Raw genomic sequence first — 22950 nt, forward strand, 5'->3', positions numbered from 1 at the left:
TCTGCAGAGTGGTCACCAGCTGGCACAAATCATCAAATCGGATTTGAAACCTAACCCTAATCACAACCTTACCCACACTAACCGTAACCTTAAATTAAGACCAAAAAAGCTTATTTTTGTTATCATACATTTTTACATATTTTGTTATCATACATTTTTATAATAAAGCCAATTTTGACTTTGCAGCTGACCCATCTAGTGGAAATTGCAAAATTCTGCCTCCAGGGTAAGATTCAAGACAATGAACGTCAACATGTCCCGTGTGGCTCAGTTGGTAGAGCATAGTGTTTGCAACACCAGAGTTGTGGGTTCAATTCCCACGGGGGACCAGTACAAAATAACAAAAATGAAAAAAATGTATGAAATATATGCATTCACTACTGTAAGTTGCTCTGAATAAGAGCGTTGGCTAAATTATGTAAATGTAACCTGCCACACATTATCTCATTCATAATATAGTCCCATTCATAGGCTTCATTGTGTCCAACATGCAGTCTGTTGGACAACTCAGCCATCAAGAGCTTTTTTGTACTTGCATTCTAGTGGCATACAGCTCATTATATCATCACGTGCTGTATGCTGGGGGGGGCTGGGGGGGGCTGAGTGAAAACGCTGACATAACAGTGACACGATTCTGTGCTGCCAGCCCAGCAGCTTATGGCTCTGTGACGAGATGTGCAGTAAGGCCTGCCGGGATGAGATGTGCACTTCACTACCCCCCCGATGCCCTTCACAGGCGCATCCCAAATGGCATCCTACTCCCTACATAGTGCACTACCTTTGACCAGAGTGCTCTGGTCAAAAGTAGTGCACTGTGTAGGCAATTGAGTGCCATTTGGGATGCACTCGCATATCTCTGCAGGACAAGAGCAGGATCAGGGCTGAGGCATGGCTGGAAACAGGAAGAGCATAGTGAATAGCTACCATACTGTGAAGGGTGTAGTAGTTACTAGTTAGTAATGGGTGTCAACAGAAAATACATGTGAAAGATAGTAGGTGTTGAAACCATTGAGGGTTATTTGGAAGGTACCACACACACTTCAATTACCAGTGGAATATTCAGTGTAATGACTTGGTAAGTCCTGAAAACAGACTATTTTCCCCCTCATTTTTTGGTGTGCCGTTAGAAAGAAATAACAATTGACGGCATGCACTTACACACCTGAGTTATTCTACTCCTCCCTTACAGTTACCAGGGAAATCACATAATGGCTAGAAATAAAACAAAGTATTCGTGAAGCCAGAACAGGTCCAACCCTAATTCAGTTCTACATCAGATGCTCAGGATCTCATATGGATCAGGCAATAAGCCGAGATATCCGCTATCGGATGTATCTATTCTCTGGACACGCTCCATTCCTTCCCTTTCTCCCTGCTGGGTCGATAATATCCCCCGAGACGCTGCTGCTCTCAACACACCACCACGGCCAGCTTTATGACGCCATAAATATGTATGTTAACGCTGTCCATCCAACAGGCTGAAGAGCATGAAATGAAGGTGCCTGCCTAGAATGGTGCTGGAAGTGGCTGGTCATAGGTGGGTGGTGTGTGTGTGTTATATCTCACACACAGGTGGACTGGTGGTCAGGGGAACAGGCACTATGGAGCATGGGAATGAAAAAGCTGGCAGAGGCCCAACTTCCTCAGTCAGCTCTGCTCAGTACGTCATCATCACTCATAGTGCCCACATAGAATGTCTTTTACACGCAGGGACGCATGGATGCACGGACGCATACACGCGCAGGGTCTACATTTATTGCAGTCCAAACCTCTCAAACCAAGTAAAAATCACGAGTGTATGGAGGAGATGAATCAAGTTGACTATGAGACGAGCAGAGCTCCAAGCTCCATGTGTTTCTGAAGCTGAGGCTTATTTATGTGGCCAATTAAACTGTATTGGATTCCAGCTACCTCAACTAACTTGACAGGCAGCTGAAAAGGCAATCCAATACACACTCGTCTCTGCTCTCATCAACTTCAAGCCGTCGACAGAGGGAATAAAACATGCCAGGTAGGCAGGCTCCCTTGCCAGACATTAAAATTGCATCAATCCGCTTTTTACTTAGAGTAAATTGACCTCATGAAGTATCATAGCATGAGGACATCACCTCGGACCTTCTACGGTCCTACACCTGAGAGAAAATGTGCATCACCCACATAAGATGAGTGCAGTGGTAACTGATAACAACACATGTGTGACATCACTGGCTGAGGTCCCTCCAAACAGAGTCAGGTCAGTTGGAGGGAGTGGGCCCCATACTGCCACCACTCTCCTGACTCAACAGTAGTGTCTGCCAGCCCAGAAGACTGAAGGTGTGTATGTCATAACTGGATCATTTGGATATACCATCAACCTATTTTCAGCTGAAACAAATATGACAGCATGGTTTTCTGCTGTTCATATCATGTGAATTGTATGCTGAACCCACAAGACAAACAGGAGAAAATACCAACCAGGACCACTATATATATATATTTTTTACCATTATTTAACTAGGCACGTCAGTTAAGAACAAATTCTTATTTTCAATGACAGCCTAGGAACAGTGGGTTAACTGCCTTGTTCAAGGGCAGGGCAACAGATTTTTACCTTGTCAGCTAGGGGATGCGATCTCGCAACCTTTCAGTTACTGGTCCAACGCTCTAACCACTAGGCTACCTGCCGCCCCGTATGTATGAATGTATGTATGTGCACTGAGTGTACACAACATTAGGAACACCTTCCTATTGCACCCCTCGCCCCTTTGGCTCTCATAACAGCCCCAATTCATCGGGGCATGGATTCTACAAGGTGTCAAAAGCGTTTCATAGGGATACTGGTCCATGTTGACACCAATGCATCCCACAGTTGTGTCAAGTTGGCTGGATGTCCTTTGGGGTGGTGGGCCATTCTTGATACACACGGGAAACTGTTGAGAGTGAAAAACCCAGCAGCGCTGCAGTTCTTGACACAAACCGGTGCGCCTGGCACCTACTACCTTGCCCCGTTCAAAGGCACTTAAATATTTGGTCTTGCCCATTCACCCTCTGGATGCACACATACACAATACATGTCTCAATTGTCAGTAGACTTAAAAATCCTTCTTTAACCTGTCTCCTCCGCTTCATCTACACTGTTTGAAGTGACATCAATACGGGATCATAGCTTTCACCTGGATTTACCTGGTCAGTCTATGTCATGGTTCAACACCAAAGTGCCCACGAAGCTCATCACTAAGCTAAGGACCCTGGGACTAAACACTTCCCTCTGCAACTGTATCCTGGACTTCCTGACGGGCCGCCCCCAGGTGGTAAGGCTAGGTAACAACACATCCGCCACGCTGATCCTCAACACTGGGGCCCCGTCGGGGTGCGTGCTCAGTCCCCTCCTGTACTCCCTGTTCACCCACGACAGCGTGGCCAAGCACGACTCCAACACCATCATTAAGTTTGCTGACGACACAACAACGATGAAACAGCCTATAGGGAGGAGGTCAGAGACCTGGCAGTGTGGTGCCAGGACAACAACCTCTCCCTCAATGTGAGGAAGACAAAGGAGCTGATCGTGGACTATAGGAAAAGGAGGTCCAAACAGGCCCCCATTAACATCGACGAGGCTGAAGTGAGGCAGGTCGAGAGTTTCAAGTTCCTTGGTGTCCACATCACCAACAAACTATCATGGTCCAAACACACCAAGACAGTTGTGAATAGGGCACGACAACATATTATCCCCCACAGGAGACTGAAAAGATTTGGCATAAGTCCCCAGATCCTCAAAAAGTTATACAGCTGCACCATCGAGAGCATCCTGACCGGTTGCATCACCGCCTGGTATGGCAACTGCTCAGCATCTGACCGTAAGACGCTACAGAGGGTAGGGCATACGGTCCAGTACATCACTGGGGCCAAGCTTCCTGCCATGGGGGTAGAAGCTGTTAATGAGCGGTAGGCCTGATCACCTTTATACTAGGCGGTGTCAGAGGAAGGCCCCAAAAACTGTCAAAGACTCCAGTCACCCAAGTCATAGACTGTTCTCTCTACTACCAGACGGCACGTGGTACCGGAACGCCAAGTCTAGGACCAAAAGGCTCATTGACAGCTTCTACCCCCAAGCCAATTAATCAAATGGCCACACAGACTCTTTGCATGGACAATATGGACACATATAAAAAATGAATATATTTGAATAGATTCTTTAAAAGTTATTCAAGTATAAATTACCAAAGTTATCATAGATTACCTGTTAATTACATTTGGTAAATTACCGGTAGCTTTGCGACCCTATGTGTTTACAACTCTAGTGAAATCTTGCTCTCTACCTCTCAGCGTTTCAACTCAAGCCTTCTGCTCTACACTGCCTTTCTCCTTTCACGGTTCCACCCTCTTGTTATCAAAATATATATATGCCATTTAGCAAATAATACATTAAAACAACGGCCTCTGAGCATCATAGGGAAACCATACTTATATATCTGTGATCAGCATGGTAGCACCATGTGCCTTATGAGGCCTTATGAACTGATTCTATGACCTCCGTCATGTTCTGATTTTAACTCAGGCTTGACCACAAGAGTCTGGACAAAGGACACACACACACACACACACACACACTATTTCTCCCTCCCTCCATGGCCACCAAGGCTAGCGCCAGGAGAGGGAACAGGGATCCAGTCATGACAAGGAGCAGGTCTTGAGCTATGTCAGGAGGAGGGATGACGCCATTGCTCTGGCTCAGTGACATACAGTAGACCTGGCATGGGCTTCGTGCGCAGAAGACCTGAGGGGGATGAGGCTTTGGATGAGGCTGTTCTCTATTTTCTCTAAGTTCAAGAGGGAACTTGTAATGACTGAATGCAACAGTGGTTTTTATTAGAATTACATTATGACACATTTGGTATTATCTGGATATTAAATTGGTGAACGGTATTCGATATTTGTAATGAACGGCACTGTTAATCAAGACAAGCCAACGAGCCGACAAGACCGTGAATAATTTAATGAGAAGTCATAACCAGATAATTACAATTCCACATAGAGACTGATGATGTCGTCAGATCCCAAAATAATAAAGATTGGCATACAGTGAGGTTGGGTTGGGAAGAGGTAGGCTACTCAAAAGCCCGTTAAGACACAGACATGCACTCACCCACCCATGTGAGCACGCAGGCCCGGCCACCAAGCCCGTCCACCCAATACACAGCGCGATTGAGATCTAGCTTAGCAGGTTTATTTATCGATCATTTTTACTTTTGTGATATTTTCTGGTCTGAGAGAGGTCAATAGGAGAGTTCAGTGTGATAAATCACAAAACCTCACAAAGAAACGTCATATAAATCACAAAAGAAATGGTACCAAACCGTTTCCAATACTCCTCTCCTGCTTTGAGGCCCAGGCAGTCATGCCATGGTCTGGCTGTCAGATTACCTGTCAGGGTTGTGTCATTTATGAGGACCTTAGTGAAAGCAGGGGCCAGCAGCTCACTGAGGCATTTCATTAGCTATAAGGAAGAAGTGGAGATCTGGTCAATGGCAGAGTCTTAAAACCCATCACTCCAGAACAAACGGCAGTGGCAGCCCTACGCTCTCCAGGCTAGATTTATGTCTGAGTCGAGGCTGTGCGGTGTCTCCCATTTTCCTGCCCGCAATCTCTCTTCACTGTGCCATATAGAGGAATGTATGGATTGGGCGCTCCACAGGGGAACTCTATCATGAGAAAACCCCATTAACACACACACACACACACACACACACACACACACACACACACATATATATATATATATATATATATATATATATATACATACCACGGCTAAGGGCTGTATCCAGGCACTCTGCGTTGCGTCGTGCTTAAAGAAGAGCCTTTAGCCATGGTATATTGGCCATATACCACACCCCCTCGTGCCTTATTGCTTTATATATATATATATATATATGTATGTATATGTATATGTGCATATATATAGTAGCCTATATATATAAAGCAATAACGCATGAGGGGGTGTGGTGTATGGCCAATATACCATGGCTAAAGGCTCTTCTTTAAGCACGACGCAACGCAGAGTGCCTGGATAGCCGTGGTATATTGGCCTTAGCCGTGGTATATTGGCCATATACCACAAACCCCCGAGGTGTCTTATTGCTATTATAAACTGGTTACCAACGTAACTAGAGCAGTAAAAATACATGTTTTGTCATACCCGTGGTGCACGGTCTGATATACCACGGCTGTCAGCCAATCAGCATTCAGGGTTCGAACTACCCAGTCTATAAATAAATATACACTTCATTATCATTACGCCAACCCAGATCCATACATACATCTGTGCTCCAACCCACACAAACATATCCCTCAGTGAAAGTATTTAATGCTAGCCAAAGATGTTCCTCCGTTTTCTGTTACTGCATACCCACAAAATGGTAGCGCTATTGTTACAATTGCCTTAGTAACATATTTCATAAGATCTGATAAGCTGGTTACCGCAGCACTGAGATGCTATTAAAGTGATGGACATCTGAAGTGAGGGGACCATTGGTGTAGTAGTGAAGAGTGGTTTGAAGTTGTCTGTGTGGATTACCCTGTAGTGCTCTTACGGCCCTCAAGCGCACGGGCACTATTGGCTGTGCTTTCAATTCTGCAACATCCTGACACAAGAGTCATGTTATCACTTCATGCGCCACCTGTACACCATTTCTCACCTCCAAATAATATACAGAGTAGAACCGATCCTTAAGCTCTGTCTCCCCCTTCGTCATACACTTAGCTCAAACATGTATCTAAGAGGACAAGTTCAACCAGCTCCATCTAACACATTCTATCCTGGTCAATCGGCTTTCTAACGCAGTGAGGAGGGCTTAGCCACGGCCAGAACACTGTCTGAGCAGTAATCACTATTCAATCAGCACTATGATAACGACAGAGTAGACGAAATACTTCTCATTACCACCCTCTGAGTCCTCTCTCTCGTAATATGGGCAATGACTCAGGCCCCTGCGCAGTAAAGAAAATACACAGTGTAATAACATGTCCGTCAATTTGTCAAGATAATAAGACGAATTTCAGTCATTTGGTGTGACTTAGCGGTGTGATGAGAATAGTAAAATCCTCGAGCAGATGTTTTGTCACCTGCTCTTGACACCCAAAGCCGTGATGGAACAGAGCCCTGGCATGGAGTCAGTGTGAGGAGTGGTAATGTCACTTCGCACCACATTATACAGTACTCTAGGCTCATTCGGACATGCTCAACAGCACAGAATGACATATCTCTTCGCTCAACAGACTTTTCACTGACGACTGTGGGCGGACATTTCCATGGATGGTCTGAAGTGTCCTCACTCAGACACACCCTCACGAGTAGAGATACTGACCACACCGTCTTTTTCCCACCTGTTCTCCACCTCACAAATCACCTCCTTAATTATCAGCCTCAGGGATGGAGAGATTGGGCAATGGAGGGATAGAGGGATGAGGATATTGGCAGGGTAGAGGGAAAACGCAAATAATAGAGACCTGTGTGGTTAACAGTCCCCATCGATGAAGTAGCAAAAAATCCACACAATTGCAGAGAAGTATCATTTATTTGTGTGCTAGCTCCTGCATATTTTTAGGGGTGGCAGGTAGCCTAGTGGTTAGAGCGTTGGGCCGGTAACCGAAAGGTTGGTGGATCGAATCCCAGAGCTGACAAGGTAAAAATCTGTCGTTCTGCCCCTGAACAAGGCAGTTAACCCATTGTTCCTTGGCTGTCGTTTTAAATAAGAATTTGTTCTTAACTGACTTGCCAAGTTAAAGAAGGTTAAATAAAAATATTCTGCCTGGGTTAGAAACATGACATGATGTAATGATGTTGAACAAATACAGTAACCAAATCATCTATCAAGGTGATAATATTGCAAGGTGATGAAATGGAAGGACATTTGAAGAAATATGCAACAGAGCAATAACACAGCTGGATATATTTAGCGAGCTCATGCTATGGCCAGACAGTGAAGTCCAGTAAACATGCATCGTGAGAGAGTTGTTGAACTTTGTCTCCTTCCCATTATACAGCCATGTAGACTCAAAGAATGGTACTCGCACTTGGGTCGAAACTGTTGATATGCTCATATGACACGAAAATAGAGGTCTTTGGACACGCACACCAGCGCTGGGTTTGGCCTTCGAAAGAACAATGCATATGCAGAAAAGTATGGAAGGAGATCTCTGATGTTATGGGGCTATTTTGCTTCCACTGGTCCTGGGGCCCTTGTTAAGGTCAACGGCATCATGCACTTAACCAAGTACTAGGACATTTTAGCCAAAAACCTGCCAGGAGGCTGAAACTTGGCTGCATTGGGATCTTACAGCCAGACAGTAACCCCAGACACACATCAAAATCACCTAAAAACATCATCGTTGACCCCCCCAAAAATCTACATTCTAATACAAATAAAAAGGCTGTGTGGAGGGTTCTGTATTTTTATCAGAGCACTTAGAGCATCTCCTCTCTCAACTGTCCCTGAGTGGTGGATTTCCCCAGCAAGTTCCTCTCCCCAGGACAGACACACAACAACTAAATATATGCAGGTGCATACATACAGACACACACACACACATGCACAACACGGAGGCACCCACATACACACGCAGGCACGTACTGTATACACACACACACACACACACACACACACACACACACACACACACACACACACACACACACACACACACACACACACACACACACACACACACATAACCAGAATGTAAGCCTGACCCTGCATATAAACCTCCAGTATATCCAGGGAATACAGCCTCTCCAATCACATGCCACCTGAACCCAAGCCTCTGACACAAATCCCCACACACCCTGACTGCATCCAGAAACCAAGCCTTCACAACAGAAATAGTATAACAGGAAAAACACACTAACTCAAATGGTTTAATCAAAACGTTTCGACAGCAAGAATTCTGACGCCCCACTCCCATTACTTGTCCGGTCTATGCATCAGTTGTGTCCAACCCAAAAAAACAAGGTGGACCTTTCCCCTTTTCCTAACTTCATCTAGCATCTCTGTAGAACACACTCAAGCAGACAGACAGAGAGATGGTGATCTAGTCTGCTGTACCACTGCAGGTATAGACTCCTGCCACTGTAGCCTTGTCTTTCATCTGAGGTGAAGCTGGTTAGCAGACCGTGACAAGGCCCACTGACACTCCCCGTCACCCCCCCCACCAAGCTGGCTCTCGACAAGTGTGTGACACCTTTTTCCCCCGCTATCACCCATCACCCAGTGACAACCAACCCAATCCCCTGGGAGAGAACAGGCTCTGGGGCCTTACCCGGTCACAGCCATGTAGTGCCTCACCAGAGGTTGTCATTAAAGGCTCACAATCGGTGACAATTTGGACATGGGTGAGTGCATTAGGCCTAGGAGAATGACGTATTATCGATGAGTTACGTGACAAAGAGAGGTTGCTGGTCAATTGTCAAGGAGTGGAGATCTATGAACATACACAGACAGACACGCGTACGTACACTAGGACACATGCATGCCCAGTTGCACAAACACGCAAACAAAGCCCATAAACCCATACAAATGGCTGGATGACTTTACACAGTAAGGAAAGAGAGAAACATAAGCTAGGAGGATGCTCTACTGCTGTTTCCAAGCAGGCCAGGCTGTTGCTAATGAAAATTAGTGAGACGTACAGCCTTACGTCTCAGTCCGCAGTAAGCTGGGCAGTGCCATGCAGCAGCACAGGATTCCTTGTCATCTCTGGATTAGTGTATATATTTTTCTCCTCTATGACAAGTCTAACAGATGACAAAGGCCTGAAGTCTATGTGGGGAGGAAAGGGAGGATCAGGGAGAATGATGGCCTCCTACTGTATATCCCTCTCCTCTTGTCAGGGGGTCCCATTGGTTTCTGAGACCAATGCTTGCTCGCTGGCACGACACACACACACACACACACACACACACACACACACGACACACACGCATACACGCACACACACTGATGATTCATGCCTGGACTGAGATAGATCCGGGCTTGGGCTGAAGCCTGCCAGACACCCAGGGAGGAGCACCTCTGAGGACAGAAATGTGCTACTTCTCTTCGAAAGACTGTCGTTGATACGTTGTAAGAGAGCACCTAGGGTTTCGCCTCTATCGATTCAGTATGAGCACGATCATAAAAAAGAAATGGTTATTTATTTTTACTACAGTATCCCTTTATGGCTTTAGGGGAGAGGATAACCCCATCCTATAAAAACTGAAAAAGACTTGGAGAATCTGTAAGAAATACAACAACTAAGTACTGTGTCTGTTTGCCACACAGACATACACATCTCTGTGCATTCGGTTGCATTCCGCTGGCACACATCATGAGCATTGCATTAACAGTCATCCCATTAGACTCTGGCTGCAATCACAGGGAGTGTTCAAAACATTAGGAACACCCACTCTTTCCATGACACAACTGACTAGGTGAATCCAGCTGAAAGCTATGATCCCTTATTGATGTCACTTGTTAAATCCACTCCAATTAGTGTAGATGAAGGGGAGGAGACAGATTAAATAATACTTTTTAAGCCTTGAGACAATTCAGACATGGATTGTGGTTTGACTCTCAAGAACTGCAACGCTGCTGGGTTTTTCACGCTCATGATTTTCCCATGTTTAATAAAGAATGGTCCACCACCCAAAGGACATCCAGCCAACTTGACACAACTGTGGGAAACATTGGCGTCAACATGGGCCAGCATCCCTGTGGAACGCTTTCAACACCTTGTAGAGTCCATGCCCCAAAAAATGTAGGCTGTTCTGAGGGAAATGGGTGGGGGGGCGTGAGAGAGAGTGAGAGACTGAGAGCAAGAGACAGTGAGAGAAAGACTAAGCAGGCCTGCCATAGCCCTTGTCATAGCACTTACTAATGAGACCAATTCTGTCCACTAGCAGCACAGAAACAAGGCTGAAACAAGGCTGGCTAGCATAGAGACAATCACAGAGCTGTCTCCTCCAGCACAGAGACAGAGGCAGGCTGGGGAGAGAGCGGAGGCTGGGGTGTCACTCAAGGATCGGTCTCACCTTCCCTGAGAAAAACATTCAGTTAAGTGTAGCTGAACTCTTACTTTGAGTCTACACAAAATGTGATTTCATTCATTGGAATTGTACATTCGTAATAAAGGTGTCTGTTACAAAATAGAGAAACAATTAGTCATAACCATCCAATAAAGTAAAACATCAATTGCGAGTTTGAGAATGTGTGACATTTGACATTTGACATTTGTTCTCACTAACTCCTATTCTCCCTTACCTCTCTTCTCATACCTTGAAAACTGAAGAGAGCCCTCAAAGAGAAGAGAGAGAGAGAGAGAGAGAGAGAGAGAGAGAGAGGGGGGGGTGGAGTGTTTGAAGTGAGATCAATCGTTCACAGAGGGGGAGATAAGAGCGAAATGGGAACGTGAGAGAAAGAGAGAGAAGTGTAAGAGAGAAACATATTCGTTCACAGAGAGAAACAGAGGACAGGGAAAGAGTACTAGAAGAAAGCCACCACCTTCTTTGTTTCATGTGAATTAGTGCTTCACACACACAGAGAGAGAGAGAGAGAGAGAGAGAGAGAGAGAGAGAGAGAGAGAGAGAGAATCCACAGAGAAAGAGATCATCCACAGATAAAGAGAGGTGGAACCCATAGAGAGAAAGCGAAAACCCCCCAAAAGAAAGAGGATCCATAGATAAAGAGAGAGAGATAACCCAAAGAGAGAGAGAAAGATATGGAACTCGAAAAGGGAGAGAGCGAGGGAGAGATGGAGGGGGAGACCCCAGCAGTAGTTCGTACCTCCTCTGTCCCTGATGGCGAGGTTGTGTCCTTTCTTCAGTATGATGTCCAGCTGGTACATCCCTGGGTTGGTAACAAGGGCGGTCTCAGCATTACTTGGCTCCACGATGTTGATGCCCTGCAAAGAAACACACAACAACTAGAAGTTAACCAGACACTCTCATCCACTACGACACACATAGTGACTTCACCAATGAAAATCAAAGAAATGGAGGACACCGCTCATTGGATATGTCATGTGTGTGCTGTGTTAACTGGATTAAGCTATATTCTATGACATCACTGGGTAAACTCTAGACCTCAGTGTCTCCAGCCCTGAATTCTGTTTTGGGGGACTTTGCGCAACGCCTAAGATTACATCTAAGGGAAACACTGAGGGCCGGTTTCCCAGAGTATGAACATTCAGTGAGTGACCACAGATTCTCCATTGACCATGGTTTTTAGTCCAGATTTAGGCTTAATCTGTGTCCCTGAAACCGGACCTGGCTGTCTGTGTCCCCATAGCCAGGCCCTGACTGTGACCCTGGATGTCCTAAAACAGGCCCAGCTCCCCCCGGGGCTCACCCTGATGCAGCAAGCTCATTAGACGGCTACACTGTGCTGGGAGGTCTGCTAGAAGCTAGTCTCCCCCTCACTCTCCCTCTACTCCATTCGAGACGCCTGCCCTGCGTGGGTTTCCCTGTCACGTATCGCCAGCTCTCTGGGTTTGAGATGCTAAGAATAGCCTGCCCTGGCGCTAGCATCATCCAGGCTGTGACGAAAGAGAGAAAGAGAGAGAGAGAGTTCTCTGACTAGGGTCATGTTCGCACGTAAGGCGCTTAGGCTACACAAACACTAGTGTTTCCCCTACATGCTTTTAGCATTTATACAATATTTTTTATTGTGAAACAAACAAGAAACAAGACAAAAAAATAGAAAACTTGAGACTGCATAACTATTCACCCCCCCCCCAAAGTCAGCTGCAAGTATCTTGGGGTATGTCTCTATAAGCTTGGCACATCTAGCCACTGGGATTTTTGCCCATTCTTCATGGCAAAACTGCTCCAGCTCCTTCAAGTTGGATGGGTTCCGCTTGTGTACAGCAATCTTTAAGTCATACCACAGATTCTCAATTGGATTGAAGTCTGGGCTTTGACTAGGCCATTCCAAGACATTTAAATGTTTCCCCTTAAACCACTCGAGTGTTGCTTTAGCAGTATTCTTAGGGTCATTGTCCTGCTGGAAGGTGAACCTCCGTCCCAGTCTCAAATCTCTGGAAGACTGAAACCGGTTTCCCTCAAGAATTTCCCTGTATTTAGCGCCATCCAACATTCCTTCAATTCTGACCAGTTTCCCAGTCCATGCTGATGAAAAACATCCCCACAGCATGATGCTGCCACCACCATGCTTCACTGTAGGGATGGTGTTCTCGGGTGATGAGAGGTGTTGAGTTTGCGTCAGACATAGTGTTTTCCTTGATGGCCAAAAAGCTCAGTTTTAGTCTCATCTGACCAGAGTACCTTCATCCATATGTTTGGGGAGTCTCCCACATGCCTTTTGGCAAACACCAAACATGATTGCATATTTTTTTCTGGCCACTCTTCCGTAAAGCCCAGCTCTGTGGAGTGTAAGGCTTAACCTCTCTTGGGTAGGGGGCAGTATTTGACGTCCGGATGAAAAGCGTGCCCGTAGTAAACTGCCTGCTACTCAGGCCCAGAAGGTAGGATATGCATGTTATTAGGATATTTGGATAGAAAACACTCTGAAGTTTCTAAAACTGTTTGAATGATGTCTGTGAGTATAACAGAACTCATATGGCAGGCAAAAACCTGAGACAAAATCCAACCAGGAAGTGTGGAAATCTGAGGTTTATAGTTTTTCAAGTGATTCCCTATCCAATATACAGTGTCTGTGGGGTCATTTTGCATTTCCTAGGGCTTCCACTAGATGTCAACAGTCTTTAGAACATTGTTTCATGCTTCTACTGTGAATGGGAAGAGAATAAGAGCATATGGAGTCAGATGACTGAGAAAATGACATGAGCTCAATCGCACGCGCTCCCATGAGAATTAGGTGTGTTCCTTTTCATTTCTGAAGACAAAGGAATCGTCCGGTTGGAATATTATGGAAGATTTATGATAAAAACATCCTAAAGATTGATTCTATACATCGTTTGACATGTTTCTACAAACTGTAGTATAACTTTTTCGACTTTTCGTCTGGACTTAGTAAGCGCACGCCTTGCATTTGGAATAGTGAACCTAACGCGCGAACAAAATGGAGGTATTTGGACATAAAGATGAACTTTATCGAACAAAACAAACATTTATTGTGGAACTGGGATTCCTGTGAGTGCATTCCGATGAAGATCATCAAAGGTAAGTGAATATTTATAATGTTATTTGTGACTTCTGTGGACTCCAAAATGGCGGGTATCTGTATGGCTTGTTTTGATGTCTGAGCGCTGTACTCAGATTATTGCAAAGTTTGCTTTTGCCGTAAAGCTTTTTTGAAATCTGACACAGCGGTTGCATTAAGGAGAAGTGTATCTATAATTCTTTGAATAACAGTTGTATATTTTATCAATGTTTATGATGAGTATTTCTGTAAATTGATGTGCTCATTCACTGGAAGTTTTGGGAGGCAAAACATTTCTGAACATTACACGCCAATGTAAAATGGGGTTTTTGGATATAAATATGAACTTTATTGAGCAAAATATACATGGTTAGTGATCATCAAAGGTTAGTGATACATTTTAGCTGTATTTCTGGTTTTTGTGACGCCTCTCCTTGCTTGGAAAATGGCTGTGTGGTTTTTCTTGTCTAGGCGCTGTCCTAACATAATCTAATGTTATGCTTTTGCCGTAAAGCCTTTTTGAAATCGGACACTGTGGTTTGATTAACGAGAAGTGTATATTTAAAATGGGATATAATAGCTGTATGTTTGAGAAATTTGAATTATGAGATTTTTGTTGTTTTGAATTTGGCACCCTGCTATTTCACTGGCTGTTGGCGAGTGTGTCGCGCAGGTGGCTAGCATCCGACATACCCCAGAGAGGTTAAAGTGGTCCTATGGACAGATACCCCAATCTCTGCTGTGGAGCTTTGCAGCTCCTTCAGGGTTATTTTTTATCTATTTGTTGCCTCTCTGATTAACGCCCTCCTTGCCTGGTCCGTGAGTTTTGGTGGGCGGCCCTCTCTTGGCAGGTTTGTTGTCGTGCCATTTTCTTTCCACTTTTTAATAACGGATTTAATGGTGCTCTGTGGGATGTTCAAAGTTTCAGATATTTTTTTATAACCCAACACTGATCTGTACTTCTCCACAACTTTGTCCCTGACCTGTTTGGAGAGCCCCTTGGTCTTCATAGAAACCGCTTGCTTGGTGGTGCCCCTTGCTTAGTGGTGTTGGTACACAGCCAAGAGAACACAGGAGTGGCTTCAGGACAGGTCTCTGAATGTCCTTGAGTGGCCAAACTTGAGCCTGGACTTGAACCCATTCGAACATCCTTGGAGAGACCTGCAAATAGCTGTTCAGTGACGCTCCCCATCCAACCTGACAGAGCTTGAGAGGATCTACAGAGAAGAATGGGAGAAACAACCCAAATACAGGTGTGCTAAGCTTGTAGTGTCATACCCAAGAAGACTCAAGGCTGTAATCGCTGCCAAAGGTGTTTCAACAAAGTACTTTGTAAAAGATCTGAATCCTTATGTAAATGTCATTTTTCAGTTTATTTTTAATACATTTCAACCCCCCAAAAATCTGTTTTTGCTTTATCATTATGGGGTATTGTGTGTTGATTGATGAGAAAAAAATATATAATAATACATTTTAGAACAAGACTTTAACGTAACAAAATGTGGAAAAAGTAAAGGGATCTGAATACTTCCGAATGCACTGTAATACACTGAGTACACCAAACATTAGGAACACCTTCTTAATATTGATTTCCACCCCCCCTTTTGCCCTCATGTCACGACTTCCGCTGAAGTTGGTCCCCCTCCTTGTTCGGGCGGCGGTCGCCACCGATCCACGTTTCATTTTCCATTTGTTTAGTCTTCATTGTACACACCTGGTTTCCATTCCATAATTATTGTTCCCTATTTAACCCTCTGGTTTCCCCCTTGGTTTTGTGCGTGTTTGTTTGTGTTAAGTTGTCTCGTATATGTGAACTGGATTATTGTCTCCTTCTTGGAATATTGTTTTTGAGTAAAGTTACGGTTATTACTCATCTCTGTGTCCTGCGCCTGACTCCGCCTTACCTGCATCACCGAGACTCGTAACATCTCAGAACAGACTCAATTTGTTGGGGCATGGACTCTAAAAGGTGTCGAAAGCATTCCACAGGGGTGATGGCCCATGTTGACACCAATACTTCCCACAGTTGTGTCAAGTTGGATGGATATCCTTGGATGGTGGACCATTCTTGATACACACGGGAAACTATTGAGCGTGAAAAACCCAGCAGCGTTGCAGTTCTTGACACAAACCGGTGCACCTGGCAACTACTACCATACCTCATTGAAAGGCACTTAAACTTTTTGTCCTGCCCATTCACCCTCTGAATGGCACACATACTCGGCTTCCAGTACATCACTGGGGCCAAGCTTCCTGCCATCCAGGACCTTAATAACAGGCAGTGTCAGAGGAAGGCCCTAAAAATTGTCAAAGACTCCAGACACCCTAGTCATAGACTGTTATCACTGCTACTACACAGCAAGCGGTACAGGAGCTCCAAATCTAGGTCTAAAAGTCTTTTAAACAGCTTTTACCCCCAAGCCATAAGAGTGCTGAACAGCTTTACATTACCCCTACCTACTGTACATGTACATATTACCTCAATTACCTCGACTAACCTGTACCCCCGCACATTGACTCAGTACCGGTAACCCCTGTATATAGCCTCGTTATTGTTATTTTATTGTTGCTTTTTGATTTTTTTACTTTAGTTTATTGAGTAAATATTTTTTTTAATTCTTATTTCTCTTAAAACTGCTTCGCTTCACATACACTGATTGAAGTGGATTTAACAAGTGACATCAATAAGGGATAATAGCTTTCACATGGAAAGAGCAGTCTTCCAAGTGTTTTGTACACTCACCTAGAAGACGTTTTAATCCAAAAGTGTGTGCATTTTTATTTATATATGGGTGGTCCCATACGTATGAAAAATATCCTCAACAGCTCAATCACATGTGAATTCACACTCGTATCACTGCTTCTTATCGAGACCTTCTTATCGAGACCTAGAATTTCCATTCAGTTCAGCCCACAGCCTCACACGGTGCACCGAAATACCTCAAGTGGCTCTTGAAGTTGATTATCTCACCGGATATTAACTAAGGATATCAATTCCTACTCAGGGGATTATTCTTCATACCGGCACTGTCTTTACAAAGGTATTATGAGGTACTGTGGCCTCGAGGGGACTGAGTGTATGAGACTGTCATTCCTCATGGTAGTGGCAGGTCATTTCCACTCTGTGCTACCACTCCTTCATGTCTTTCCTCATTATTAGACCACTGATGACAAACCTATTAGCTGGTCACACAGCCACTGTAGTCTGCTCAGCTCTCTGCTGTCCTCACCACTTGGACCCCTGGAAGAGTAGCTACTGCATGAGCAACATCCTAACAAACTAAACCAGTCACTACTTCTCCCCTCTGCATTCACTGGGAGTCGGGCCTGGCCCAGGAGTTGTTCCTGACCATGTAATCTGCCTGGGGAAAACTCCTAGCCCTAATGAGCCACTGTGCTTCCCAAGCCTCTGGCAAGAACTGAGCTGGACTGAGTTGCAGAGCTTGTTAGCATGAGGAGGTGCTGTGTTGTAATGTTGTTGTTGGACAGGAAAGTGCTGCATTGAAAATGTTTTTGAGAATTGAGGTGTATGATGCACGTGGCAGCTGATTTGGATAAGCACAATGGCTTATTGTTTCAATGCAGCCAGGTGCCATGGAAATTCATTTGCATCAGTGTGCGTGTGTGTGTCTGTGTTTTTGGACTTTAGAGATGCCATTGATCCTTTATCGCATAGTGTAATGATCAATGCACAACTGCCTCAGCCTCATGTGGACATTATTTCCGATGTGTACAAAGGCTCTTTCCTCAAAGTTATCTGCGGGAAGAAGCTGACTGAACCAAGCCCACTCAGGTTTGGCATAAAAACAGGCGTGGAGTGCTGCTAACTTCCTCCTAGCAATCATCCAGTAGCTAAAATGGCTATGCCAGTGTGCCCCAACCCATGTGCAGTCACCGAATCCAGTACAGGGGTATGTAAATGACGCTCAGGTAAGTTTCATGTTTCTGGGGGGGTTAGGGTTTTCCATTGGGTTTTCAACCTGCTTGCGGTCATGAAGCTAGAGGCTGTGAGAGAAGTGGCCTTAGCAAAGGTTCAACATCTGTTTGCCAATGTGCACATCCCACAGAACTTTCTGACAGAAATTAATCACAAAAATGTTCAAGTGGTGAGAAAGGGAATACCTTGGTGTCAACAATACCTAGTCAGTTGCACAACTAATTGCACTCAACCAAAATGTGTCTTCTGCATTTAACCCAACCCCTCTGAATCAGAGAGGTGAGCTTCCTTAATCGACATTATCAGCACTCAGGGAGCAGTTGTTGGGGATTAACTGCCTTGTTTAAGGGCAGAAGAGCTGATTTTTCCACCTTGGGGATTCAAACCAGTGACCTTTCGGTTAGTGGCCCAATGCTAGACTATGCTTAAACACACACACACACACCACATGTTACGTTATCTTCCTAAGCCAAAGTGAGGGGGGGTTGGGTGTCCCGAATGTCGAGTGGATTCACACTGCTACCAGACTGACTCACCTGCTGAACATGCTCGATTGTGACGACTCGACAATTAGGGAGTTGCAAATCATTATCTGTTCTGTGTTTTACACACTGAGTTAAATGTAATGGAGTCTGTTGCACATGTTGTTAATGGTTGCCGTTCATACAGTACAAAGATGTGTACATTGCAAGACATGACCGCTTTGCTGACCTGATAGCTACTGAGGTGAGACAGGTCTCACAAATAGCACAGATATACAAAAATGATTGTCAGAGGAGCCTGGTTTGAAGTTGATGGTGTTAGGTTCTTATTTTTCAGAGTAAATTACTCTAGAGACACTAGAGAAGCTTAACCAAGTTTAATTCTAATAGAGAAGCTTAGCCAAGTTTAATTCTTCCCAAAGGTTCTGCACAGCTGTATTCAGTCAGCAAAACATTTCTCACCATCACAGTTATATACATCCCACTTTAGGACACTCCTCCTTCTCTCACCAATCCTTATATCTTATGTGTCAACAGGGAGAAGGTAAGCAGATACTAAACCCTGATTACTCCCTTAAGGGGAACTGACCTCACCTCCTGACCTCAACCCCTCCTTCCCCTACTCCACAGATGTCCATCTGTCTCCCCTATCTCAACCGTTGTTCTACTCCCTTCCACCCAACACATTCCAAAGCTATCTGTCTTCCCACAGAGAACCATTCACTTCGGACCTAAACCCAGTCTCTTTCACTCTTTCTATTCTAGGCTTCTTCTCTATCATTTATTTCATATCTCAATGTTCAAAGTTTAGCCGATTCCAACAATGGTAATGTGTTTTCTTGTATGCCGAATAAGCCAGATATTGTTGTTTTGTGGGGGGAAGCCAGAGAGAGACGCTGATTTTGGAGGTGGGCTGCTCCTTTGACTGCTATATGGAGCAGGCCTTTTCAGACAAGCTGCTTAAATACTAGCCCCTCATGTCATGACTGAACAGCCTCGGACATGTCCACAGGCTGCCAGTATGTGGCCTTCAGATTGCAGGCCTACATTAAGAACAACGCGAAGCAGCTATGGGCAGCCTTGCAGTGTGGAGAAAAAGGGTTCTGTTTCCCTAGGTGTCCAGATATCCCTGTCCTGAAATGTTTGACTCCTTATTGTACGAATAATGATTTGTGGATTCAAATAAAATGTGTGTGTGTGTGTGCGTGCGCATGCACAAGTGTGTGAACAAGTCTGTTTACTTACACTGATGAACCACAGCATCTGTCAGATAAGAAACTGGTAGTGTAAACAGACAGTTCCTTCTAAGCCACCACTGGCTGTGTATCAGATTCACTGGACTGGACTGGGAGAAGCAGCCATTAATCCATTGCAATCATCAATCCAGCATCTCACTGTAAACAGTAAATACATCTCATCTTCAGCACAAGTCTCACATCTTCATCAAACTAATGAATAGCAACTTTCAACATTAAAACAACGATCAAACGGCAATAAGCACACACTCCACAATTGTGCGCAGCAGTTGTTGATGTTAAATTAAGTCCCATTTCCAAATCCCTCATTACATTTCAGCTGGTACAGCAATTTCTTTAAAGTCAAGCTTGGGAGAAAAGTGCTGCTCGAAAACATCAAATTCCATGATGAGCAACTTCTGCTGGATATCAACAGCAGTCAGTCAAACAGTTGTTAGAGTAATTGCTTTGGGTGACTTGACCCCTCTCGGTGGGTCCCTAATGGTTCGGCCCTTCTTTATATTTCCTTTACACAAACATCCTTTTTAATTAAGGAGACACTGAAGATAAACAGAAGATAAAATCAAATGTGGATGTGATAGGATGGATGTAATAGAAATTTAGGCTCCAGAGAGCCGAGACTCTCTCTAGCTTTAACAACTACAATCGGATGCATTTAAAGTGCCTTCAGAAAGTATTCTCACCCTGTGACTTTTTCCACATTAAAATGTATTAAACTGTATCACTAGCCTATACACAATAACACAATGTCAAAGTGGAATTATGTTTTTAGAAATGTATACAAATTAATAAAAATGAAAAGCGGAAATGTCATGAGTCAATAAGTACTCCACCCCTTTGCTATGGCAAGCCTAAATAATTTGAGGATTCAAAATGTGCTTAACAAGTCACATAATAAATTGCATGGACTCAATCTGTGTTCAATAATAGTGTTTAACATGATTGTTTAATGACTACCTAATCTCCACACACATGCCACACACATACAATTATCTGTAAGGTCCCTCAGTCGAGCAGTGATGTTCAAACACAGATTCAACCACAAAGATCAGGGAGATTTTCCAATGCCTCGCAAAGAAGGGCACCTATTGGTAGATGGATAAAAATAAAAAAGCAGACATTGAATATCCCTTTGAGCATGGTGAAGTTATTTATCACACTTGGTGTATCAATACACCCAGTCACTACAAAGATACAGATGCCTGAAGAGGAAGGAAACGGATCAGGCCAATGGTGACTTTAAAACAGTTACACAGTTGAATGGCTGTGATAGGAGAAAACTGAGGACCAACAACATTGTAGTTACTCCATAATACTAACCTATACTAACAGAGTGAAAAGAAGAAAGTCTGTACAGAATACAAATACTCCAAAACATGCATCCGGTTTGCAATAAGGCACTAAAGTACCCACTGAATTAAAAAATATATATTATTTTGAACATAAATAAGCCGCACATGTCTATAAGCCACAGGTGTCTACCGGTACATTGAAACAAATTAACTTTACACAGGCTTTAACGAAACACGGCTTGTAACAAAAATAAATAGGCTTTAACCCTTTCACACGTACCATCACACGGGGTGTGATCGTTCTACAGTGGTCCCTGAAGCATACGATCACACCCCGTGTGATTAGAACACTCATTTAGAACGCTCATTTAGAACGGCCAGTTTCGAATGACGCAACAATCAGCATTTGAGCTGGCCACACTTTTTGGGGGAAACTATATACACAAACACAGTCCTTACAAAGTTATGTCCAGAATGTGAGCAGTTTATTTTTGGATGCAATGTTTAGATATTCACAGAAGTGTATATATAGCACAACACAATCATCCTAACCGGAAAAATGTGGGCTACATTTGTCCTAGCGCTAACTGAGGAAAGATTGACCCAACACAAGCAGTCATATTTTCTAACTCTCGGCTGACATAAACTACAATATGAATTAGCTAATAGCAATTACTCTGTATAATTAATCACATCACAGGTGAGCTCACCATTGATCGAAATAATTAGGTAAAACACTTTCTGGAAATCGAAAGTAATCCGACGATTAGTTTCAGCGCGCAGCCATGCATTTTTTCCTCACGGAAACCGAAGATAATAAGAGAAGACAAGATGAGTTTGGTCTGTTTATAGTATGCATGTTGAAGGGGTGTGTCATCTACCGTCATTCACATCCCACCATTCATTTCCAGAAGTCCTCAAAAAATGAGTGAACTCTTCCTCACCTCATTTTGTTATAACATCTTTGGTAAAACAGATGATTACGTGAAACCCAGAATGCATTGTATGTCAACAAACATCGCTACACAGCTGGAATTAGCTTAGCTCATCACAATCAGTACAACCTTCAAAAAAGTATTTTACACACATAATATGTGCACATTACAATCTATGCAAGAATCGGAATGCATGATTTGTCACCTAGAATTGAAAACATGTGAATAAAACAGTAAATACACAAATAATTACCACACAAAACATTTTCTGATAGTGATTTATTGATACAAATGGCGGTGCAGGCAGTCAATCACAGTAACCTCTTACTCCCAGTCTGAGCCATTCAGTGTTGTTGTTGTTATGTAACAATCACATCCTGGAATGGAGAGAACGTTCTAACATCACGTGCATAAAAAAACTCACGCTGAGGCGACCGTTAGAGATATTTGGAACTCACGCATGAAAGGGTTAACGAAACACGGCTTGTAACAAAAATAAATAGGCTTTAACGAAACACGGCTTGTAACAAAAAATAAAATATTTGCAGTAAGCTTTAGTTGTCTTTTTGCACTGAGCCAATTCCTCACGCTGCTGTTTCCAACGTCTTATCATCGACTCATTAAGACCAAGCTCCTGTGCAGCAGCTCTATTTCCTTTTCCAACAGCCAGATCAATCGCCTTCAACTTGAAAGCTGCATCATATGCATTTCTCCGTGTCTTTGCCATGATGAGGGTGACAAAATGACTACCGTAATCAGAATGATGGGAAGTTTGAGAGCGCTCAATTTAATCTAAACAGTAAACAAATAAGTTGTTTGATCTTAACCCGTTCGGCAATTTCATTGGTCTAATGAAAGCTTCATGCCGCTAAAAAACTGAACACGTCACGGAATGTGTTTTTTTGGGAAAAAA

At 43.9% G+C, this 22950-nt stretch overlaps 1 protein-coding gene across 11 annotated transcripts in view; it reads right to left on the reverse strand.

Annotated features, from left to right (window-relative positions):
- The window catches only part of LOC106580145 (multiple C2 and transmembrane domain-containing protein 1-like), a 228087-nt gene that overhangs the window by 106266 nt on the left and 98871 nt on the right, over positions 1 to 22950 (reverse strand). For all 11 annotated transcript variants that reach the window (XM_045704316.1, XM_014160873.2, XM_045704314.1 and 8 more), the window contains exon 2: positions 11799 to 11916. In XM_045704316.1, coding sequence (XP_045560272.1) covers positions 11799 to 11916 — 118 coding nt within the window. The remainder of the gene's footprint in view (positions 1 to 11798; positions 11917 to 22950) is intronic.

Source organism: Salmo salar, chromosome ssa20 (assembly GCF_905237065.1).
Source record: "Salmo salar chromosome ssa20, Ssal_v3.1, whole genome shotgun sequence".
Classification (NCBI taxonomy): Eukaryota; Metazoa; Chordata; class Actinopteri; order Salmoniformes; family Salmonidae; genus Salmo; species Salmo salar.